Source organism: Uloborus diversus, chromosome 3, assembly GCF_026930045.1.
Source record: "Uloborus diversus isolate 005 chromosome 3, Udiv.v.3.1, whole genome shotgun sequence".
In the NCBI taxonomy this organism is placed as follows: Eukaryota; Metazoa; Arthropoda; class Arachnida; order Araneae; family Uloboridae; genus Uloborus; species Uloborus diversus.
The window spans coordinates 195,186,227-195,209,234 of NC_072733.1; the positions used below are offsets into that span (position 1 = coordinate 195,186,227).

A 23,008-nucleotide genomic window follows, 5' to 3' on the forward strand; every position below is an offset into this window, starting at 1 on the left:
CTAGTAGCTCTGGCGGGTATTGCTATACAATTTGATTTCGAAAAAAAAAAAAAAATCAATGAAAGCCTACTTAAGATCTGACTTCAAGCATGTTTTACTTGAAACTTGAAAAAGTCCACTTACATCCCTTTGCTTCTCACTGCCTCAATTGTAAGCTAATGTTCCTATGTACTTAGTGTTAAGAAATCTTCCTAATATGAAAATTAATAAACTGTTGCAAAGGTATATGGATCGTTTATTTGTTTCATTTGTATGTTAAAAAAATAGGCATGTTTCATGACTTCTGTTATGTTGTGACTTTGGATACAGTTGGCTTTATTGTTGCCTTCAGTCAAGAACAATATAATGAGGGCCTACTGTAGTTAATATTTATAGTGAATAAATATCTAATTGTTCTTGCTAAAGGCATCAAAATTGTTGATCGAGTATCTCTCATGCTTAAAAAAGAAAAGTTTTTATTCATCTATACCTATAGAGTTTAACTCAAAAGCGTAGAAAATATGACTTGTCAAAATGTTGGTGCAAGATTAGACTAACGCTATCTAATCTTAAATGTCAACAATATTTTGACAAGCCTGTTATAAGTGAGTTTTGTTGGTGTCTGTTTATTAGAATAATTACAGTATATTGCATATTCTATACAAAATACAGATGAATTACGCATTGCACATAATGGATCAGGGACACATTAGATAACAAAGCTGTTTATTATGCAAGTTCACAAATTATGCAAATGCAAAACATGTGTTTTAAACAGCAGTATGGCGACCAGATATAGCAATTATTAGAAACATTGGGCAACTAACTAATCATAAAAATTGCTGTAATTAATTATAACACTTCATTGCTTCCATAGCATAATAGTTATATGCCCACACATAAAATATGACTAGTCTGTCTTTGAAATAGGAGTCAAGTACTTTTTTCATTATTTCTAAGGGTATATTTGAGCAGGTACAAAATCATAATGACTTATGTACAAAATCATAATAACTTAGTAATAAAAAAGAATATTTGGTATTTTACATTAGTTCATATTTTTGAACAAATATTTGGTTCTTTATTTGGAGCCAATCTTGGTTTTCTCCATTTTTTGCACTCAAAAAATGAAAACTTGACACATGATTTAAAAAAAAAAAAAAAACATTTACACAATTATATGAATGTTCATGGGGGGGGGGGATATTTTAGTTGAATAACACAGATTCAGGATCTTGATTAGCCAGTTGCTTAATGTGTCTAAGCACATCTTTTTTAGTAATAATTCCAAGAAGACGCCTGAAATGAAATGAAACATTACATGCAATATAAGTATAGCTATTAATCATTAAGAATTTATTGAATATTTGATACTTCTATAAACCACAAAATTATAAGAAGTGAAAAAACACTTTTTCAACATGTAATTGAAAGGTTTTCTAAAGCATCCAAGTTGTTAATCTAGATCTAATTTGGTTATTCTAGTGCAAGAGGAATTATTAATAAAGAGGAAGTCTTAAGATTGTTCCTCGGTTATCCTGTATAAAACAGTTATGGTGACATTGAAATAGCAACTTGAACTTGTTTGTGATCTTTCTTTCATGCAGGGTGGGCATACATAAATAAGTGCATTTTAGAAATTCATGAAGATGTATACATCAGACTGCATTATGGAAAAAATAATACCAATTAGATGTTCAAAAAACCTACATATGTAAAACAATAGAAGTAAACCTGGCACTTAGAGGAACTTTGGGAATTTTGAGAGTTGAAAAACTCCATCTTGATACAGTGACCGCCGTTTATATGAATCACATTTGTTCTAAACAGTTTTGATTCCATAAAGCTGTTGATTCAATAACACGGCTATTTCCATAAAGCTGGATTTTGTTCTGTTTTTGATGGTTTGATTCATTAACCCTAGCGTCAATGACCAACATTTCCCCTTACTCTCAATAACCAGCCGGGTACCCGGGTACCCAAGTTGAGTTTCAAAGATTTAGAGCAGGAAAATATTTTATTTTCTGACACTTCTTCTATTTAATTGAAACGTTTTCCTCCACCCTCATCTTGGGAAATGTGTGTAGCTTGTTTTTACCAAAAAACAAAATGGCTTATTCTTTTTTTAACATTTTATATTTACGTTATATGCTAAATGGTCCGTCAGAAAAAAAAAATGTGTTTCTCCAGTTTTTTTGTAATACTGGATGTATTAGGTCTTACGCTTTGGCATTTCATAGTTATTTCATTTATTTATACCAGTGATGTTCCACTTACGTCCTGCGGACCATATAGGGCCCGGGAAGCTCATACATATGGCCCGTTCCATGGAAAAATATTATCTATAATTTTTATCCTCACTGTCATTTGCTCAACCTTTGCTGTCATACAGTCTGACATTCGTAGGTATACTCAAAAAAAAAAATCATATATTCCATCTAAAATATTATTTTCTACATATCGAGAGATACGAAGTTCATAATTCGGTATCACTGACGATGTAACAATATGTTTGTACATGAACAAAAAGAAAAAAAGCTGTAACATTGTTTTCTATTTCACATTATAAAAAAGCAACTCTGGAGCAACCAAAAGTCCCAACTATTTTGTTTTATAACTAAACAAAATCTGATGGTGACACGATTGATCAAACGTTTCGATAATTTCGAAGCATTTGATCGAATGATGATAAACAATGGGTGCAATACCCTTTGGAATATAAAAATATATTAATCCATATTATGAGTACACTTAATTTCATTTAAAATCTTAATTATATCTGTAAATGTAATTGGAATAAACGTCAATAATGCAATTAGTGTCTTTGCATCTGCAGTGTGAATGGTATGTAATATGCAATGTTTTCAAGCATTTATTATTATTATCTTTTTACAGCGGGAAAAAATTTTTTGGACATGGGAAGTGGGTTTAATACTTTGGTTTTACACCAAGAAAATAAATGAAAAAGTTGAAAAACGAACCTTTATCAAAAAAAAAATCGTTTGTGAGGATTTTTTAGATTTTTTTTTTGGGGGGGGGGGGGGGTACTCGCTTGAGTGTCTCAACTTGCCACAAATGTTCATGCTTTTGAACTATACACTTCTCTAATCCTTGAAAAGAAGAATAATGGTGAATATAATGCTGTTTTTCCTATCAAATATAAATAATTGCTATGTAACTGCTGAAAACAGAATAATATTAGGTGGCGCGATATCAAAGGAGGGAGGGAGTGATGGGGGATAACAGTGGTCATTTGTTGATTCAAGGGCTCATTTTACATGAGAATCATCAAAAATGGTGTCAGAAGCATTTTGAAGGGGTATTTTTTGATGTTCAGTGTAATGGGTACCCGGGTACCCGGTTATTGAATATAGGTATAAAAATTTTAAATGCTAAAATGCTCCCCCGAAAGTTTTTCTGAAATCACGGTTACAACTTTCTTTAGTTCACATTCCTTTTAAATGACAAGGATTAAAAGCAATTTTACCAAGACCTAGTTAGAAAGGGTAAAAATTATGATAAAAGACGTAAAAAGGTATCCGGGTACCCGTTCATTGACGCTAGGGTTAAAGTGTTTAATTCAATTAACCACTGATTCAATTAACTGGCGTCCACTGTATTAACCTAATAACATAAATATAGAAAGTTTTCTTCAGAAGATATCATTTCCAAAAACTCTTGCATGCTTTCAGTAACAGGCTGTTACTTAAGTAAAATGCAACAAAAGCAGAACATATACTTCGTAAGCTTGTTTTTTTTTTTTTTTTTTGCAGTAAAAAATAATTCAAATTTATATTAAAAGCCAAGGATATAAACAATGCTTGTTTATATAATCAGATACTATAATGATTGTTATGAGATGTTATTGGTTAGATGATTTATGCTTCTGTATGAGTTGTGTACAACATTCGATTTTCTTAAAAAGAAAAAAACTGGTGCTATTTATAATACTTATGCTTATAAAACTTCTGTTCAAACAAATGGCAGAAGCCTGGTTCTGATGGAGAAAATTTTGAAATTCAATTGCTCAGTAGACATCAACTACTTTTAACTTGTATTGACAAAATGATGTCAATATGCTATACAGGCGAATATTTTTGCCGTAGGAATGGTGAAATTAATTGCAGCATGGTGCCCGAAAGGCAAATCTGAAGTTTATTTCAGCTTGCATATTTTGACTGTGCTGAAAATACTCAAGTTTTAAAATTTCCAATGTCATTGGTGGGGAATATTTTTTTGGAATTGAAAAAAATAAGTTGAACAAAGGAGCTCATTGATTTCTGCTACAGACAATTTTTTTTCAAGTCATATCCTTATTGGACATTTTACAGAATTACTCTGTGCCTCAGAGGGCCCTATGTCAATCTCAGGTTTTCATCCAGCAAGACGTGGCAGCACTACATTGAGGTAGACTACTTGTATCAGTGTCGGAGTTTACCCCTCCCCCCTTTAAAAAAACATTTCCCTAACAAATAACTGTTCTAGGTTTACAGATTCTTTGCTCTCCCCAATCACCCAACATGATGTTCTTCACAAGATAGCTTAATTAATGACATAAAAGCTGAGAGTGATCATTTTGCCCCAAGGGACAGTTAGGTCACATTCTTCCATAATTTCATTATCGCTTCAATTTTTATTAAGATGAATATCTATCTATAGAATTTCTATAATTCTCTTGACTGTTTCAGAAAATTAGAGTAGGCTAGAAACTTTGAAGTTTTCTGGTTCTACCTTCTGGCCAAATACATCAGTAATTATTTGAGCAAGTACTTTTAAGTTCAACTTCAAACATTTAGAAAGCTGGAAAGTAATTAAGAGAAGTAACTATGAGAAATAAAAAATGAAAATTTTTTGGGAGGAAGAGTATTGCATGATTCAACTGAAAACACCAGGAAAAAGTTACTTACTCATTATGAATAACTAATGTTTGCCTCAAGCCAAGTTTACGAAACATGTCAATGACTGTTTCCATAGGTGTCTGATCGGTAATTGTAATGGGAGCCTGAAAAGTATAAATGTATTTAGTACTCATAAATAATTTAGACTGACCATGCATTTTTGAATCTTAAGATTAGTGGATTGAAAACAGAAGATGAATGCATGCCTATCAACATCGTAAAATCATCACATCAAAAGTCATTAAGTGCACAAAAATAAATACATGCAATGAATTACTTAACAGTTACTTATTTCATGATATTAACTAATAATACAATTTAAAGTTACATCAGTTAGCTTAAAGAGTAAGGTGTTTGTAAAATTACTTTTATTTTCCATGATAAATTGAAAGTTTAAATTAACAATGTTTTGGAATTTGACTTTTTAATTGAATGCTGATGAAATTTCACTGATATCAAACATAAGCAATAAGTAAATTAACAAACTAATAGCAGAATATAGAATGAGCATTGATTATAAGCAATAGTGATGTGCTGAATCGTTTAAAATATAGATCTGCGGATACGGATCATTATGGTGAGATCTAGAAAAGAAAATAGGAAGTTCCCTGCTGTTAATGCATCTGCTCTTGAAACAGCAACAGAAAATGTACTTAGTTATAAGATTTCAATTATTTAAGATGACTATTATTAGGATTATTGCTGGTATCCAAAGGTACTCCACCTAGTGGAAGGTTGTAATGATTTTTTAATTCTTTTATGAAACTTTAATTTGATGAAATAATGCAGCAAATTAATTTTATTTGAAGCAAAAATGTCTAAATTGCATGTTCAGGAAAGTTTGGTAAAAATTGGTTAGTAAATAAAATTTCTAAACATGAACGTCTAAAAAGTGTCCCAAGGTGGCCCACCATTCCCTATAACTCCTTCTATATATAACCTGAAAGTTCCAAACAAATATCAAATGAAGAAAAATTTGTTCTTTCTTGGTGTCAATATTTTTATTTTTTTAGTAAGTTTTCACTACCAAAATAGTTGGGAAATGCTAGGTCAGTTGTTAATTAATACCTCCGGTAATTTAAATTCTACAAGGACGAGACCAAGCTAAGAATACTTTCAATCAACTCATCTCTTGAACAAAAAATAACTATTAAAATCAATTCACCTGTTTAGGAGCTACATATCACAGACAAGATACATAAATACACATGTCAAACTTACTACCCCTTCCTTGCTGCGTCAGGGGTTAAAAACTGACTTTGGAAATGATACCTTATAATTTAAATAAGAAATGAAACCTAATTCAAATGAAAGAGTGTTTTACACCTCCCTATATTTAGAATTCAAATATGTGATGAAATTTAGGAATTTAATAGATTCATTTAAGATCCATCGAAAACATATCAGGATATGGATATATTGGGTTGTTCGGAAAGTCATTTCGTTTTTTTTGGGGAACATGAAAGACAGTTTTCGTATAATGAATAAATATTTTATTAAATTATATATTGGCCATTCTGGTCCAACACCTTTTGCCATCTTTCTGGCAGTAACATAATTCCCCTCTCATAAAAGTTTTGGTCCTTGCTGGCAAAAAACTGGTTCAGGTGGTTTTTGACATCTTCATTTGAGGTAAAGGTTTTGCCATCCAAAAATTTTTGCAGGGACCGGAACAAATAGTAGTCGGAAGGCGCCAGATCTGGAGAATACGGTGGATGTTGCAGTACGTCCCATTCAAGCTGTAAAAGTTTTTGGCGAGTGACCAAACTTGTGTGAGGTCTCGCATTATCCTGGTGGAACACTACACCCTTCCTGTTGATTAATTCGGGCCTCTTCTCTTTAAGTGAATCATTCAATTTGTCCAGCTGATGACAATAGACTTCTGAATTAATCGTTGTATTGTCCGGCAAAAGCTCAAAAAAAAAAAAGATTCCTTTGACATCCCACCAAACGGAGAGCATCACCTTTTTTTGGTGAATGTTGGCTTTTGACACGCTTTGAGCCGGTTCATCTTTTCTGCTCCATGACCTCTTGCGTTTAACATTGTTGTATACAACCCATTTTTCGTCCCCAGTACTAATCCGCTTCAAAAATGGATCATTTTCTTGACGTTTGAGGAGCGAATCACACGCGTCAACGCTTCGAGGTTAAGCCCAGGCCTTTCAAATGGCCAAAAGATGGCAAATTCGACAAATTTAATCTCTCATCGATCTCTCGTGTGGTTATTCGCTGATTTGCATCAACTAATGTCTTTATCGCATCTTTGTCAGCTTCGACCGGCCTTCCAGACCGTGGTGCATCTTCGACATCAAAATTGCCGGATCGAAATTTTGCAAACCAGTTCTGGCACTGGCGTACTGTTAACACGCCTTCTCCATACACATCCGTCAATTTTTTTCTCGCTTGGACAGCATTTTTACCTTTTCTGAAATAAAAAAGTAAAATATGACGAAAATGCTGCTTATTGCTCTCCATATTTAAAAATGCACCAACCAAAAACTACTGCGTAGAATTAATAGAACTTTTTCACACACAAGCCTTGCAATATCAGCTCTCAAGACATATAATGGTTATGCGGCTTAAGTGTGAAGTTGATTTCGAAAAAACGTAATTAAGTCCTCTGACGGGAAAAAACGAAATTACTTTCCGAACAACCCAATAGATCTTTATTTTCCCTCAGATATAGATGGACACGCATTTGGATAATTTGGCACATCACTAATAAGAGAAAGTTATTCAGATAGCATATGTGTGCAAGGTACTGATTCTTGGAGTGCTATATTATTTCGACACCATTCCCCCCTCATAATAATTTTTGGCTGCTCTTGGCCATAAAAGACAAATCTTATTTCTCATATTTCTTAAACAAAATAATTGACTCTTTTTTTCTATCATACCACCAGGAGGAGGGAGGTATTATTTGGTTAACTACATAAGACGAAAATACATTAAATCAAAACTAGTAAATTCTGTTGTATTTATGCTTGACATGTTCATGATTTCACTCATTCAAAAAAAAAAAAAAAAAAAAGGGGGGGGGAGTATCACATCTGTATAACAAAATAACTATTTCTCCCTTTCTAATTTCTAATTAAAACTTGTGCTTGACAGAGGTGATTTAAAAATCTATTTCTTCTTCAATGTTAAATTTTTGACACGTTTAATTTCAATAAGTGTGTTCCTGAGGAGTGTCCATTGAACCACTTTCTTTCCATATTTTTGAAGCTATAATTAATTTTGTTTCTACTTTAATTTACTAACACTATACAGGGTGCAAGGAAGATAACTCCCTTATTGCAAAACTCAATAAAACACATTTTTTGAATAAGAATGTTTTAGTTTTTTTAACAACGTACATTCATATCTTAAGTTTTGTTTTGGACAAGTTTGAATCTCACATCAGGTGAATGAATCCCCCTTCCTACTCCTCCCTCCAAAATTGTCAATGCACTGAAGAAGTCTATTTCTGACATTTCTCATGACCCCTTTTAACATAAAAGTGGGTACTATTTCTGCCTGGGTGTTAAACTTCAGTCTTTGTAGGGCTTTGGATGGATTAGCCCAAAATGCGAAGGCCCAGTGGCGATGATTGGGGCTTATATTTGGGGGGGGGGGGAGGGGCAAAAAAAAAAGACTAACTTAAAACCATGGGACTTTTAGCAGCAACAAAAAATGAAAAAAAAAAGTACAACATTTTGTTATGGTTGGTTTTGAGAATATTGAAGCAGTTAAGTGGAAATTGATGCAAGTTTAATTACTTAACTCACAATTTTCTTAAGATTTTGATGAATTTTGTACACAGTAACTTTCCCCGAAGAAACACTTAAACATGAATTAATCTTATATTGTTTTCCCTGAAATATTTTGAGGTGACAAACACTTGGTAATAATCTTATTAAACAAGTATGGCTTGTTCAAGTAAAACAAATGATTTATTAATATTTAAACAATGAATACATAAACAAAAAGTAATTGCTTGTGCTAAATAAAGTTTCATAAATAGATCTACAAAGTAAAATAAATAATGACCTATTTTCTGAAAATTTTGACATTTCTGCAGTTTTTATAGTTTCTTGTTTTGGCTTCAAAATTGGAAAATAAAATGAATAAGTTAACCACAAAAAGTGTGGCCCGTCGAATCGCTGCCACTGCCAAGACCTACTGTGCCCATCTCAGTCTTCTCGACCATGGGCTCTTGGGTGTTGGCATAAAATATTATTTCATTTTATCTTTTTATTCTCGGTCCACAGCCGATAATTTAAAGAAAATAATTTAAAGTTAAGTGTACCTACTTTAAGCCCAGTCTGGTAAAAGTAGAACTTGTCAACTAGTTGGTGCTAACACTTCAATCGACGATTCCCCCATGCCATAATTAATGGCGACTGTTTACTGAAACTATCGAAGATTGCATGTCTCGATGTGTCGATTCAGAAGAGTTGAGTTGTCACCTGATTGATTCGAATTAATTCCACTTGTTGACCGCACGTGCTATGGAGAGGAGTACGAATATTCGCGGCAGTGGAATATGCAAATGAGTGATGGTCGAAGTAGAAGTTAGTGTGGTGACGTCATCGAGGCATGGAATCTCATTGGTTGATAAAACATATATATTGTGGCGAGTGGCAGCACTCGGGGCTCGGCTCTCTTCTCTCAACGATCCCCAGTTGTTGTTTTTGATCGTGAAGCCTAGTCCGGCTCACGTGTGGGGGTTTTTTCCCCGCGATGCTAGCGGGGTTTTTTTGTGGTATGTGATATTTAATCTTCCAAGTCCTGGAATTAGTGAGTCCAGGTGAAGAAACACTTGTGTTGTGTCCGGCCAATTAAAATGCCGGGGAAGTGAGTTCCTACGTGTCTACCTGAGATGTTCACCGATCTACGAATTGTGTAATGTTGCCTTTCCATTACGGACATTCCTGAAGTGTGATCCGGCGGACCTTTTGAGAGTCTTCAAGTTGATCCTTCGGAGCGGCAAGCGACTGCATCGACATTTTGGTGACATTTTTCCTTTATTTACTGGAACCACTTTTGTTATAATATTTTGGGGGTGTATTTTATGGGAATGTTATTCTAGTCATATTTAATAAATGTATTTTTCTGAAACATGTTTTTTGCTTGTCTCCAACTTGACATTACACGGCCAGTTAATGTTGGCTTAGTTTAAATATCTTAACTTTTGGATTTTAAACTTAACTTTAATTATGCCAACAGAGTGGTAGCAGAGCTCGGTCGAATGTCTTTTTAGTTGGAGAGAAATTTGCAAAAGTTTTCAGAATAATGGAACGGGACTATAGAAACATTAAGAAACTTAACTCCTGCAATTGGGCAACATGGTCGAAAAATATGAAAATGGTACTGATAGAAAGAGATTTATGGGAATTAACCCAAACAAAATTAGAAGCAGGTATTTCGGCAGAAATAAAGAAACGGAGGGGCCAAGCAGTGGGGATTATTTACCTCAACATAGAGGATGAGTTAAAACAACTAATTGATGATTTAGACGATCCATATGCAGTATGGACGTCATTAAAATTGAATTTTGAACCTCCGTCTTTAGCCCGTGTTGCCGGATTGTGGGAAGAGTTTTTTTCTAGTAGAATTAATGAAAAAGAAACTATTGGAATGTTCGCGGCTCGATTGAAGTGTTTGCTCTGACAGTTGGAGGAGAATGGCTATAAAATGGATGAGAAATTAAAGGGATTTCAACTAATACGTAGTTTAGATCAAAATTTTAGGGGAATAGTACAAAATATTTATAGATGGGATGAAAGTAAATTTAACTTTTCAAATGTTTTGAATAAACTTTTGGCAGAAGAGGGAAGATTAAAATTTTTAGGAAATGAAAATTTTGGAAATAGTAGTTCAGGTGTTAATGCTTTTTCAGTTCAAAATAAACACCAGACTGGGCGGAAAGTTGAAAATGTAAATAAATTTGAAACGAGAGTTTGCTTCACATGTGGCAAAAAGGGGCATATTTCGGCTCGGTGTTGGAGCAGAAAACCAACTAATCAAAATAAAGGTAATCGTAATTTTGTCAAACAAGGTAATACCCCTAAGGCTGGAATGTTTTGCACCATCAGTAAAATATCAGGAGTACAGGCCAACAACACAAATTTGAAGGAGGAAATACCAGTATTTTTACTGGATACAGGTGCCACGGCACATTTCTGTAAAGATAGGGACCTATTTTGTGAATTGAGGCCAATTTAAAAATACAAAAATGGAAGTAGCTGTGGGCAATGTAAATAGTCAAGTCGAGGGGGTAGGGAAAATTGTTTTCGAAATTAAAACAGATGGTAAGCTAGTAACCATCACATTGAATGAGGTCTATTATGCTCCAACACTTAGACGAAATTTGCTTTCCGGATCCAGGATAGACAGTCTTGGTTTTTCTTTAAGGTGGTATCCTGGTAAAATATGTATTTTTAATAATGATGGTATCAAACTTTTTTCTGCAATTTTAATTGATAAATTGTACTTTGTAAAACCCACCTCATTTTTAAGCAATCAAAGTAGTGACTCACCACCAAATGTAAATGTAACCGAGGTCAAAGGATTAAACCTGGAGTTGTGGCATGAACGGTTTTGCCATATTAATTATGACAGTATCTTGGAAACTGAAAAGAAAAACTGTGTCAAAGGACTTAATATAAAGGGTAGAAACCGGCCAGATTGTGAGCCTTGTATTATTGCAAAGAAAAGAAGGTGTTCATTTAAGCCCACTCCAGGGATAAGGTCGAGAAGGCAACTTGAGCTTCTTTTCATGGATCTAGCAGGGCCATTTCCGGTGGAGTCACTAGGAGGGAAAAGATATATTTTTTCCATAATTGATGATTTCTCAAGGAAGTCCACTATTTACTTTCTAAAGTCAAAAGATGAAGCTTTTGAATATTTCCTTAGATACCAGAGGCATGTAGAGAGAGCCCTCAACAAGAAAATTTTGGCCATAAGGTCTGATAATGGGGGGGGGGGGGGAATTTACAAATTCTAATTTTGAGACCCACTTAATTAAAGAAGGCATCAGCATAGAAAGAACCAACCCTTATACTCCCGAACAGAACGGGGTAGTAGAAAGATACAATTTGACTTTGATGAATGGGGTTAGGGCGATGTTGAAAGACTCTGGACTAAAGGAAGAATTTTGGGCGGAAGCCGCCTTATGCTTTAATTATGTCAGGAATAGAACAGTCCTAAAAGAAAGGGGGAAAACCCCATTTGAGCTGTTCTGGGGAAACAAGCCTTCAGTAAGGCATTTCCGGAGGTTTGGATGTATTGCCTACAGAGGCATGCCAAAACAAAATCTAAAGAAATTTGACTCGAGAAGTAAGAAAGGCATAATGGTAGGCTACGCAACCCAAGCAAAAGGGTACAGAATTTGGGACCCAGAGCTAAAGAAAATTTTTGAAACTATCAATGTGGACTTCAGGGAAAATTTAATTTGGGGGAAATCAAACTTGAATGGGAATGTAGACAATGATGATGATTATTCTTTTATTAAACCTATTAGTGAAGTTCTCTTAGATAAAGAGATAGATGAAAGAAAGGCTCCCACCCCTTGTGAGGAAATTGAATGGGTAAGGGATGCAGTAAAAAGAAAGACAGGGGACCGTACTGATATCTACTATTATGAAAAGGGAAATAAAACAAGGTTAAGGTCACCCAATGATGTAGAAAAATATTGTAAGAAGAATAACATTGTTTACAATCCTGAGCTATTTGATTTCAAAAGTAAAAATGTACCTTATAATCCTTTGTTTGATATTTTTAATTCCCCTAATGAACAAATGGAACCCGAGCCAGAGGCAAATTTGTCAGAAGTGCTAATTCCCCAAAACTATAATCAATGCTTGAAAACCCCAGAAGTAAAACATTGGCAAGAAGCCATGTCAGAAGAAATGAAAGTGATTCAAGAAAGGGGGGTGTGGCAGTTAGTTCCCCAGCCAGTTGGTAAACCAGTACTTGGTAATAAGTGGGTCTATGACTTGAAGAGGAATGCTAAAGGGGAAATTGCCAGGTTTAAAAGCAGATTGGTTGCGATGGGAAATAGACAGGTGGCAGGAGAATCGTATTCTCAGGTTTTCTCCCCAGTTATCAATTTCTCCCTGATCAGAATGTTTTTCTCAATTCTGGTGATATTCCTGGGTTGGAGCCACTTTCAATTAGACGTAAAAAACGCATATCTTTATGCTGATTTGCATGAAGAAATCTATATGCGACAACCACAGGGTTTTGTAATCCCGGGAAAAGAAGACTGGGTATGCCGTCTAAAGAAATCGCTATATGGTCTCCATCAATCGGGGAGAAATTGGTACCTGGAAATTGATAGGGTGCTCCAAGGTCTAAATTTTATGAAATTTAAATGTAGTAACTGTGTTTATACAAGAAACAGAAATGTGTTTTTATTGATGTATGTAGATGACATAATAATTTTTGGAAAAAATGAAATCATAATTCAGGAAACAATTCAGGATTTATCAAAACATTACGATATTAAAGAATTAGGGAGAACTAAAAAATTATTGGGGGTAGAATTTGAAGAAATCAATTGGGGGAATTTTTATACACCAAAATTCTTACATTAAGACAGTTTGTGAAAATTTTGAAAAGTATCAATACCCATACTCGACCCTCCCAATAGCGAAAGGTACAATTTTGTCTTTAGGTGATTGTCCAAAAACGGACCAAGAAATAAAAGAAATGGAGAAAGTACCTTATCGCAATTTATTGGGATGTTTGTCCTATATAGCAGGGAAAACTAGACCGGATATTGCCTATACAGTTAATCTATTATCTCAATTTCAAGCAAATCCGGGTAAAAGACATTGGCAGTGTTTATTAAGACTTTTAGGTTATTTAAAATATACAAATTATTGTAAATTAAGTCTATCTGCAATAAATGAAATAAAAATCAATGGTTTTTCTGACTCAGACTATGCTGCAAATAGGGACGATAGGATTTCGATGGGGGGGATTATTATTTACATTGACAAAGTACCTATTATCTGGCGAACATTTAAACAAAAGTGTGTTTCATTGTCCACCATGGAAGCTGAGTATATCTCTTTGACAGAAGCCGCAAAAGAGGTGGTGTGGTTAAAAAGACTTTTAGAAGAAACATCACATTTTGAAATAGCTGTATATAAATTTAACGGGTCTGTAATTAATTGTGACAATATAGCTGCAATAGAATTTTCAAATTCCTATATAGAAAATTCCAGAACAAAGCATATTGATGTCAGATATCATTTTTTGAGAAACTTAGTAGAGGAGAATACATTTGAATTAAAATATGTGAAAAGCGCAGAAAATCCTGCGGATACGTTTACCAAGCCTCTGACTCGGGGTACATTGAAAAAAATGTGCAAACTCATTTTTGGTAATTATGAAAATGTAAAAGTTTAATATTCAAATGTGTAAATTTTTCAATGTTTCTCAAAAGTGTTTAAAATTTTTTTTAAATTGTTGTTTGAAATATGTCAGTTTTCATGTCTTTTGAAGTGTATCGTGCTGTGTGACCGAGAAGGGGGGAATTTGTTGGCATAAAATATTATTTTATTTTATCTTTTTATTCTCGGTCCACAGCCGATAATTTAAAGAAAATAATTTAAAGTTAAGTGTACCTACTTTAAGCCCAGTCTGGTAAAAGTAGAACTTGTCAACTAGTTGGTGCTAACACTTCAATCGACGATTCCCCCACGCCATAATTAATGGCGACTGTTTACTGAAACTATCGAAGATTGCATGTCTCGATGTGTCGATTCAGAAGAGTTGAGTTGTCACCTGATTGATTCGAATTAATTCCACTTGTTGACCGCACGTGCTATGGAGAGGAGTACGAATATTCGCGGCAGTGGAATATGCGAATGAGTGATGGTCGAAGTAGAAGTTAGTGTGGTGACGTCATCGAGGCATGGAATCTCATTGGTTGATAAAACATATATATTGTGGCGAGTGGCAGCACTCGGGGCTCGGCTCTCTTCTCTCAACGATCCCCAGTTGTTGTTTTTGATCGTGAAGCCTAGTCCGGCTCACGTGTGGGGGTTTTTTCCCCGCGATGCTAGCGGGGTTTTTTTGTGGTATGTGATATTTAATCTTCCAAGTCCTGGAATTAGTGAGTCCAGGTGAAGAAACACTTGTGTTGTGTCCGGCCAATTAAAATGCCGGGGAAGTGAGTTCCTACGTGTCTACCTGAGATGTTCACCGATCTACGAATTGTGTAATGTTGCCTTTCCATTACGGACATTCCTGAAGTGTGATCCGGCGGACCTTTTGAGAGTCTTCAAGTTGATCCTTCGGAGCGGCAAGCGACTGCATCGACATTTTGGTGACATTTTTCCTTTATTTACTGGAACCACTTTTGTTATGATATTTTGGGGGTGTATTTTATGGGAATGTTATTCTAGTCATATTTAATAAATGTATTTTTCTGAAACATGTTTTTTGCTTGTCTCCAACTTGACATTACACGGCCAGTTAATGTTGGCTTAGTTTAAATATCTTAACTTTTGGATTTTAAACTTAACTTAAATTATGCCAACATTGGGTGCTAGGCAGATGTTTTGGTTAGGTGGTCAGCCTATTGCAGAACCCCCAGGGTTTAGTTCCCAAGCACGCTTAGTACTCATTTTATCGAACCACTGAAGGGATGCATGGCTGAGTCGACCATGCCCGACCCAGGGATAGAACCCAGACCTGTGGCGCAGAAGCGCGAAGCGCTATCACCGAGTCACTGAGCTTCAGCCCACAAATTATTGCAAGGTGTCAAATCACTGGAGTGGACAAGACACTCCAATTTACCTCTTATTAAAGAGGGCATTTTGAGAAGAATTCCCTCAAAGCAAACAAAGATGCCCTTGAATAGTGAGCTCCTCTATGTTCTGCTGCAAGCAAATGTCTCAAAATTTTTATTCATCAAATCACAGAAAACAGACAAACTGTTTCAATTTACGGACAGTTGGGGGGAGGGAGATCAATCTGATTTGAGTTCCAAAATTTCAGATATGTACCTACATTATTTTAAAAAACCCAAAAACATTCTGATCCACAAAATGGGTTTTATTGAGTTTTGAAGGAAAAGGAAGAATCTTGCCACACCCTGTCAACTGCACTTCATCAAGACAACTTAAAACTAATTTGCTTTCTTTTTGGTAGTGGTTAAAAATTCTACCAGCAAGGATTTGCTTGTTTTACTTAATCATAGGGAATTTTCTTATTTGATTTGAAAATACCACCAGCTTTTTGGTCAATGTAAACTTGCTCATACAGTGCAAACCTTTCTTTGAGTTGAAAAAAAAAAAAAAGAACCATACATACAGTTCCTTAAAAGTTGACAAACACATAGTAATGTTTTAATTTTTTAGGTTTAGAATAAATTGAAGTTGTACTTTGAAAAAATAAAATAAAGGTTCTATTTACCAAGTCGAGGATTTTCCGAAGTTTTACTGGTGATGGCCCTGTGTAAGGAGTAGGTACATGACTTGTGAAAATAACTTTTGAATTTCCAGCAACACCTTCTTGAGTCCTTTTGGCATTTGCTTGATTTGTAAATATAAGTGGACACATAATTAGAAAATATATATAACAAATGATTCAAAACTTTCTTTTAAACTTCATTACACATACACACGCACATACACACTTATCACAACCTGGTAAAGAAAGTGACACAACTCAAAATTTTGGAAAAACATACTGACTACAGATCTAAAATCTAAATTTAATGCTCTTTCTTGACACAAAAATTGCAAAAAGTTAGCTTACTTAACTGGTGGGTGATGGGATAAAGACAATATAATCAAGAGTGACACATCACTAAAATTTCATAGTTTATAAGGAACATTTTTGAACTTTAAGTATGTAGTGTTAAATTAAACAACAAAAGCTAACCAGTAAACTTTACATGATAATTTTTTGGTGTGCATTGTAATATTTGAGACCAAATTGATTAAAACTAATATCGCGTAACACCTTGATTTTCTCCAATACTAATTTATGTGCGTTGTGTCACCTTCCTTGCCGGGGTGCGATATATATATGATCTACATAGCATATCTTCCTTGTTGGGGTGCGATATATATTATTTATATAGCATTGCTGCCAACATTGAAAGATGAAAATTAGAGAGAGTTATGTGTATCATTAGAGAGACTTGCAGTTGCATGAATAAATTGAACGACCAAAGTCGATTATAAAAGATATTTTTTAAACATAAGTACAGACTTCTTTTATTAAGCATGCCCTGTAGCAGAAACACAGCAATATGGCAACATTGTTGGAGAATAGGAGAGACTTTGTGCACAAAGATTTTTGTGGTTGGGGGAAAAAGGTAAAATTCAGGAGCTTCAGCTAACAAGTGGAAAGGAAATAATGCAGAAGAAAAATTTGATAAATGAAAAACTATTTGCTACTCATGTCACAAGAAAGGACATTTTGCCAATTTGACTTTAAAAAAGGTTCCAAAAATTACCGGTTTTATACACGGAAATATGCGTCATTTTGCTTTCAAATTTGCTCTTTCAGTAAACAATTTGTGAAAGATCCGTTCTTGTTTATCATAATTTTGTGAAGGGTCCATTTTGGTTGATCGGGATTTTGCGAAAGGTTCGTTTTGGTTGATCCGATTTTTATGAAGGGTCCCTTAACAGACCCAAATATCCTCTAGCCAGACCCCTGGGCACACGCACTGAGGGTAAAAAATCAAAAATAATAGATCTTAAATTTACAATATATTTAGGCAATTTTAAAAAGAATGAATTTTTGCCATGAGGGTAATTTTAACATGCAGCAATTGAATCTTACTTTGGAAAATACAGTAATTGATACTACACTGCAATGAATATGACACATTATTGATATTAAATAAGTGCTGATAATATAGCATTAGAAAATTAGGAAAGTGCATACGCAAACTTTGCTTCAAATCTTTAAATAACTGGCTCAAAAGCAGGCCACAAAATACTTACTTAAGCAACAGAATTGTTATATAAAAGCAAAACATAAAAAATCAGACTGCAGTAGTTATTGCTCTTTAGTAAATAGCAACATAGTAACTATCTAACACAGTAAAATAAAAACCAAGGAAAAAAATAGAGATAAACTTATTTTTTTAAACTTACCAATTGCTAAACTTAAATCACGTCTCAATACAAATCCCACTAAATACTGTGATTCAGTGGATACAACAACTGGAAATCCATTGTGATCAGTTGTATTTAAGATTGTTCCTATAAAACAAATAATTTTAAAGAATCGACAATAATATATTAAAACAAAAACTAGTAGCTGAAAGTTTTAAGACATCAAAACATAAAGAAGGTTCTTCACTGCAAAAACTACTGCAAATTACACAAGAAGTATTACAACTCTCGGTAATAATAATTACTAGGCCCATTACACTCGTAATTCACGCATGTGATCTCCTAGGTATGTTGTTTTGATTTCTAAAAGCAAAAAAAAAAGCATATTTTTACTTCTACAGGAATAAGTACTAGTGTAGGGCAGGCACTTTATATTTTTCTTAACATGTTTGACATTTTCCCCGCTTTTGGTACAGGGGGAAAAGCATTCTTTTTTGCTATACAAGGATTCCATCATAAAACTGATTATGACAAAGCATGCATCAAATATTAAGTTGCGTTATCAACAAAACAGCAATGCTACTGGTGTATGTATGGGAGGTTAAAAGCTCTGGTAGAAGTCCTGCAACAATTATTAAAAATCTTTTAGATTACTGGTCTTGAGGCCCGTCATTTCAAAATTTTCCTTGAGGGGGGGGGGAGGCAACATTTTATTAGGAAAAAACAAAACACCTTAAAAATGTGGAAATAAATTATGTTTCTAAAACCAGAGGAGGTCAACTGATCTCCCCTTTAATTGCCCAACTGAGGGGTCTGCTGGTCTTGCATTTAAAAGAGAAGGAACAGTTCCAATTGAACTGTCATGGCTGAAAAACCAAAATGACTGTAGGAAGTTGAAGAAGCACCCATAGTTGTAAAGAATGGAGCAACAAGTTCATAAGTAATAATGTGGTTTTCCAAACGTTGTAAGGTATGTCATGAAACTACAAATTATTAATTTGCTCTGCAGTTCCTTTTTGCCTCCTAGTTGCTAACTTAGTTAAAAATGAGCTAACTTTGTTTCACAAGTGTACCAGCATTCAGGAGAGCATATGTATGAAATTTGGGTGAAATTGACCTCATAGATTTCCCCACTAAGCATATTTGTTTAATTTGGATCACCTTGTATTCATTTGTTCTAAATTTTGCCTTTGATTTTACAGAAGATACAAAATTAGGGAGACAACATATAATGTTATAAAATTACCTGCCTTTAATTTTAACAGAAAAGGGAAGAGCTAGTTTTACACAAAGCTAAAAAAAGACTCATAATTATCTTTTAAATCAGATTCAGAAAGCTTTTTAAAAACATTCTAACTCCCCACAGATTTTTAGTTTTGCCGGGGGCAAGGGCTTGCTCCCCTAGATACAACACTGGTTAAAAGAAGGGATGCACTTATTAATCGGTCGCAATGAATAATCGGCCAAATTGATTTATTGGTAAAAATTGGTATTTTGAAAAAAGACTATATAAAAAATAACTTTTCAGCAAATTTTAAATGAAGTTTTAACAATTAATCAATTCAAATTTATTTTAGTGAATTGAAAAATTATATTTTGATCAAATCATTTTTGCCTTTAACAAGAAACTATGCAGAATGAATTTATCACATCTACCAAGTTTTGAATTTTAGCTGTTGTGACTCCGTTTGTTTCAAAAATTACCATATATGGAGGGTATAAGAAACACTATTTTTTTTAGTTATTAAAAATATAAAATGGATGAAACAAAAAGAAAAAGATGTGGTATTTACCAATATTGTCCACTGTCATGCTATCTTGAGTTATCACACACAATGGACCTTCATTTCTCCTATAAATAAAGCAAATATAGACCCCACACACGCACACATATATACAGGGTGTATCTGAACTGCTTCAACAAACTTTGAGAGATGATAGTACTCATCTAGACAAACACAAAATGCAATGACATTTTAATGGGTGAAAATTGAGCATCTGAAGATGGACAAACTGAGACAAGAAAAAAGCACTCCAGAAAATTATTTATTGCACAGAATAGGTGGTGAACACAGCTCGTGATTTCCAGAGAAAACAAACATTTCACAACAATTGTTTATAGAGTTGATCTAGGATATTATTACACAAAGTACATTGATGGAGAAACAACTGGCAGATTTTTGGTATGCTTCTAAATAGATGAAATATTTGTATAAGTGGATTTCTGCTCTCAGATTTGTTTCCCTTTCTTCTAACTTCCATTTTCGTTGGTTCTTTCTCATCTGGTATGCACAAAGTGAAAGGAAAACCAGCTTTGTGCTACTAGCCAGTTCTGTAGAAAAGCAGCATGCAAGATTTTGATGTTTTTATAAGTTTTGCAAATTTCACTCTTAAAACACTAGTTGCAATCCCAAGTTCCATTGCATTTTTTGTTCATCTTGAAGAGTACTATCACTCTTCCAAGTTAGTTGAAACATTTTATATATCTACAGTGAGATTCTATAATAATGAATTTCAATACAACAAAATTTCAGTTTCAATGAAATAAAATTTTAGTTCCAATTTAATTTTTATTACATTGCTTGAATTCTATTGTAACAAAATTCTGATTACAATGAACAAAATTTGCAGTTTTTCAAAATTTGGCACACATAGGAGAAAGGTATATACTTAGTTTTAAAGAATTTTTCTGCAGATTAAAAATTGTAATTAAGTTTTAATAAGAAAAAAGTGCTGAAAAATGCTTGACCTCTAAAATCCCAAAGAAGTTTCACTTACACAGACGTGAAAAAAAAAAAAAAAAAAAAAAAAAAAAAAAAAAACTAATTAATAAAGTTTTTAGAAACAAAATAATCCCTAAAACGAAAACTCAAAATAATTAATGAACAGTTATACATACTTTGGTCTCATTACATCTGCAGCTAGAGTAGTATGACTAAATTCCTCTTTGCTGTCCAGAAATGGATATCCATTTAGATGAATGTGAGCATCATAGCTATTGCAGTTCAGAAATACAATGAATTTTGAAAAAAAAAAAAAAAAGTCTAAAAATGATTTTAGATCATTTTATACCTGGGCTCTCAATGAGTGTTGCTCCATATTTTTTTTTTTTTTTACAAAAAATTACCAATAAAACTGAAGATGGTGAAATCTTCAAATATCAATTGCCATAAAATTTTGCCCCTAATTAGACACATAGAGTGGCTCCCAAAAGTGTTCATACACCTACGACTTTCAATTAAATAGGTCCCTATCCGTTGGTTAGAATTAATATTTCAGAATAGGTATTTAATTATAAGATCTATGATCAATTTTTAACAAAACTATATGAAATGTTTTTAAAAATTACTAAAACTTAATTTTTTAAAAATCAAAAACCAAAAAGTGCCAGAAAATTTAGCTTACAAAAGTCTTCGTACACTTTAAAAAATTTCTATATATTATTGAATAATCTAACTTTTTATTAAGTTATTATTTATTAGAATATCATGTAATATCAACAACACCTTTTAAACATCTGGAAATAGATTTCATTCTTTTTTTTTTGCATAATTTCTGAGTAAGTGTTCAACCACACTTTGAGTCTTACTGATTCTAGCTCTACTTTCGTTTTAAAGCCGTATTTTTGAAATCTAGCCTCCAGATATCTCTAAATATGTTACATTCAGTTCTAATCTGGAGATTGAGGGGGTATTTTCTAAACTTTAGGTCAATTTTTGAGGCACTAGATGCAAACGTTGAAAATTGTGTGCTTCTTATCGTTATCTTGATAAAAAAAAAAAACAAAGTTGTTTCCGATAACCAAATTTTTGGCTAAGAGTTTAAAATTGGTTATTAAAATATTTAAATGAAATGCATGATTCATTATTTCAGCAAAAAATTCCAAACTACCAAGTCCTGATGCTGATATAATCCCTCACACAAGAACACCTTCCCTGTCCTGATTAACTGATCCAACTACGTTCTTAAGATTAAGTTCCTAATTTTTCTTCTTTTTACAATTATACAATTTAACCAAACATGTTGAATTTATTTTCATCTGTAAATAAGACCTAATTCCAAAACATTTTGAGCTAATTTATCATTGATTTTGCGACAAATAGCTTTTTGTTTTTTGCTCGACCAAGAAAATTTCTGTGGGAAGAGGTCCCATTTAATCCAGCTAATCAGAGACCTTGGCGAACAATATTAGGTGAAAATTAAATGTAAACATTTTCATTTAACTTTGCAGAAACTTTTACAGCACTCAAATGTGTATTTTTCATAAATTTTCTAACTTGAAATCTCCGATCATGCTTTGTCAACTTTGCCGTTTGACCTTTTCTTACTTTGTTTTCGGCCTGATTCTTTTCTTTAAAGCACTTTACTATAGAACGGAATTAACTAATTTAGAGACATTTCAAACCAATTTACCGCTATTGTAAGGAAAAAAATTCAAATTTCGAATGGTGTTTTTTGTTTTTACGAATACCAGCCATTTTAAAGTAATAAGCACAATATTAAGAAATAAATTGACCAACAATTAAAATCAAATGACTTTTAAGGGTCAAAACAATGCAAAAATAATTTAAAAAAATTACATATGATAATTTTAATCATGAATTTATTCGAAAATATTTGAGTATGATGATTTTTGTGGCGTGTTATTTCTTCGTTTTTTGACCCATTTCAAAAAGAAGATACATCAATATTTTGAAAAAACTACTGGGTTGTATTTAGAACGACATAGGAATGATGTAAAAAAATATTGTACTTCACATTCAAATTCAGTTTCGGTTTTTCAGTTCTACTAAAAATTTCAAAGTGTATGAACACTTTTGGGAGCCACTGTAGATGGAAAGTAATCTGGTCACTATGTACATTTGCCATTTAAATTATTTATATTGCATTACAAATGACCATTGATTTTCTAAGTATTCAAAGCGGAAGAAATAATATGATTAAATAAAATAGTAGTCAAATTACAAAGTGAAAATATTATCTTCGTGCTAAAATTTTATATGATAAACACAATGGTAATAAAGCACAAAAAATTTTTTCAAGAAATATTTCCACAAT

At 33.4% G+C, this 23,008-nt stretch overlaps 1 protein-coding gene across 2 annotated transcripts in view; it reads right to left on the reverse strand.

Annotated features, from left to right (window-relative positions):
* Window positions 1-688: 688 nt before the first annotated feature.
* The window catches only part of LOC129219358 (H(+)/Cl(-) exchange transporter 5-like), a 107,793-nt gene continuing 85,473 nt past the window's right edge, over window positions 689-23,008 (reverse strand). For both annotated transcript variants that reach the window (XM_054853730.1, XM_054853731.1), the window contains 6 exons: window positions 20,850-20,945; window positions 19,744-19,802; window positions 17,990-18,097; window positions 16,290-16,408; window positions 4,887-4,981; window positions 689-1,278 (listed from right to left, as the gene is read on the reverse strand). In XM_054853730.1, coding sequence (XP_054709705.1) covers window positions 1,188-1,278; window positions 4,887-4,981; window positions 16,290-16,408; window positions 17,990-18,097; window positions 19,744-19,802; window positions 20,850-20,945 — 568 coding nt within the window. In that variant the 3' untranslated portion in view covers window positions 689-1,187. The remainder of the gene's footprint in view (window positions 1,279-4,886; window positions 4,982-16,289; window positions 16,409-17,989; window positions 18,098-19,743; window positions 19,803-20,849; window positions 20,946-23,008) is intronic.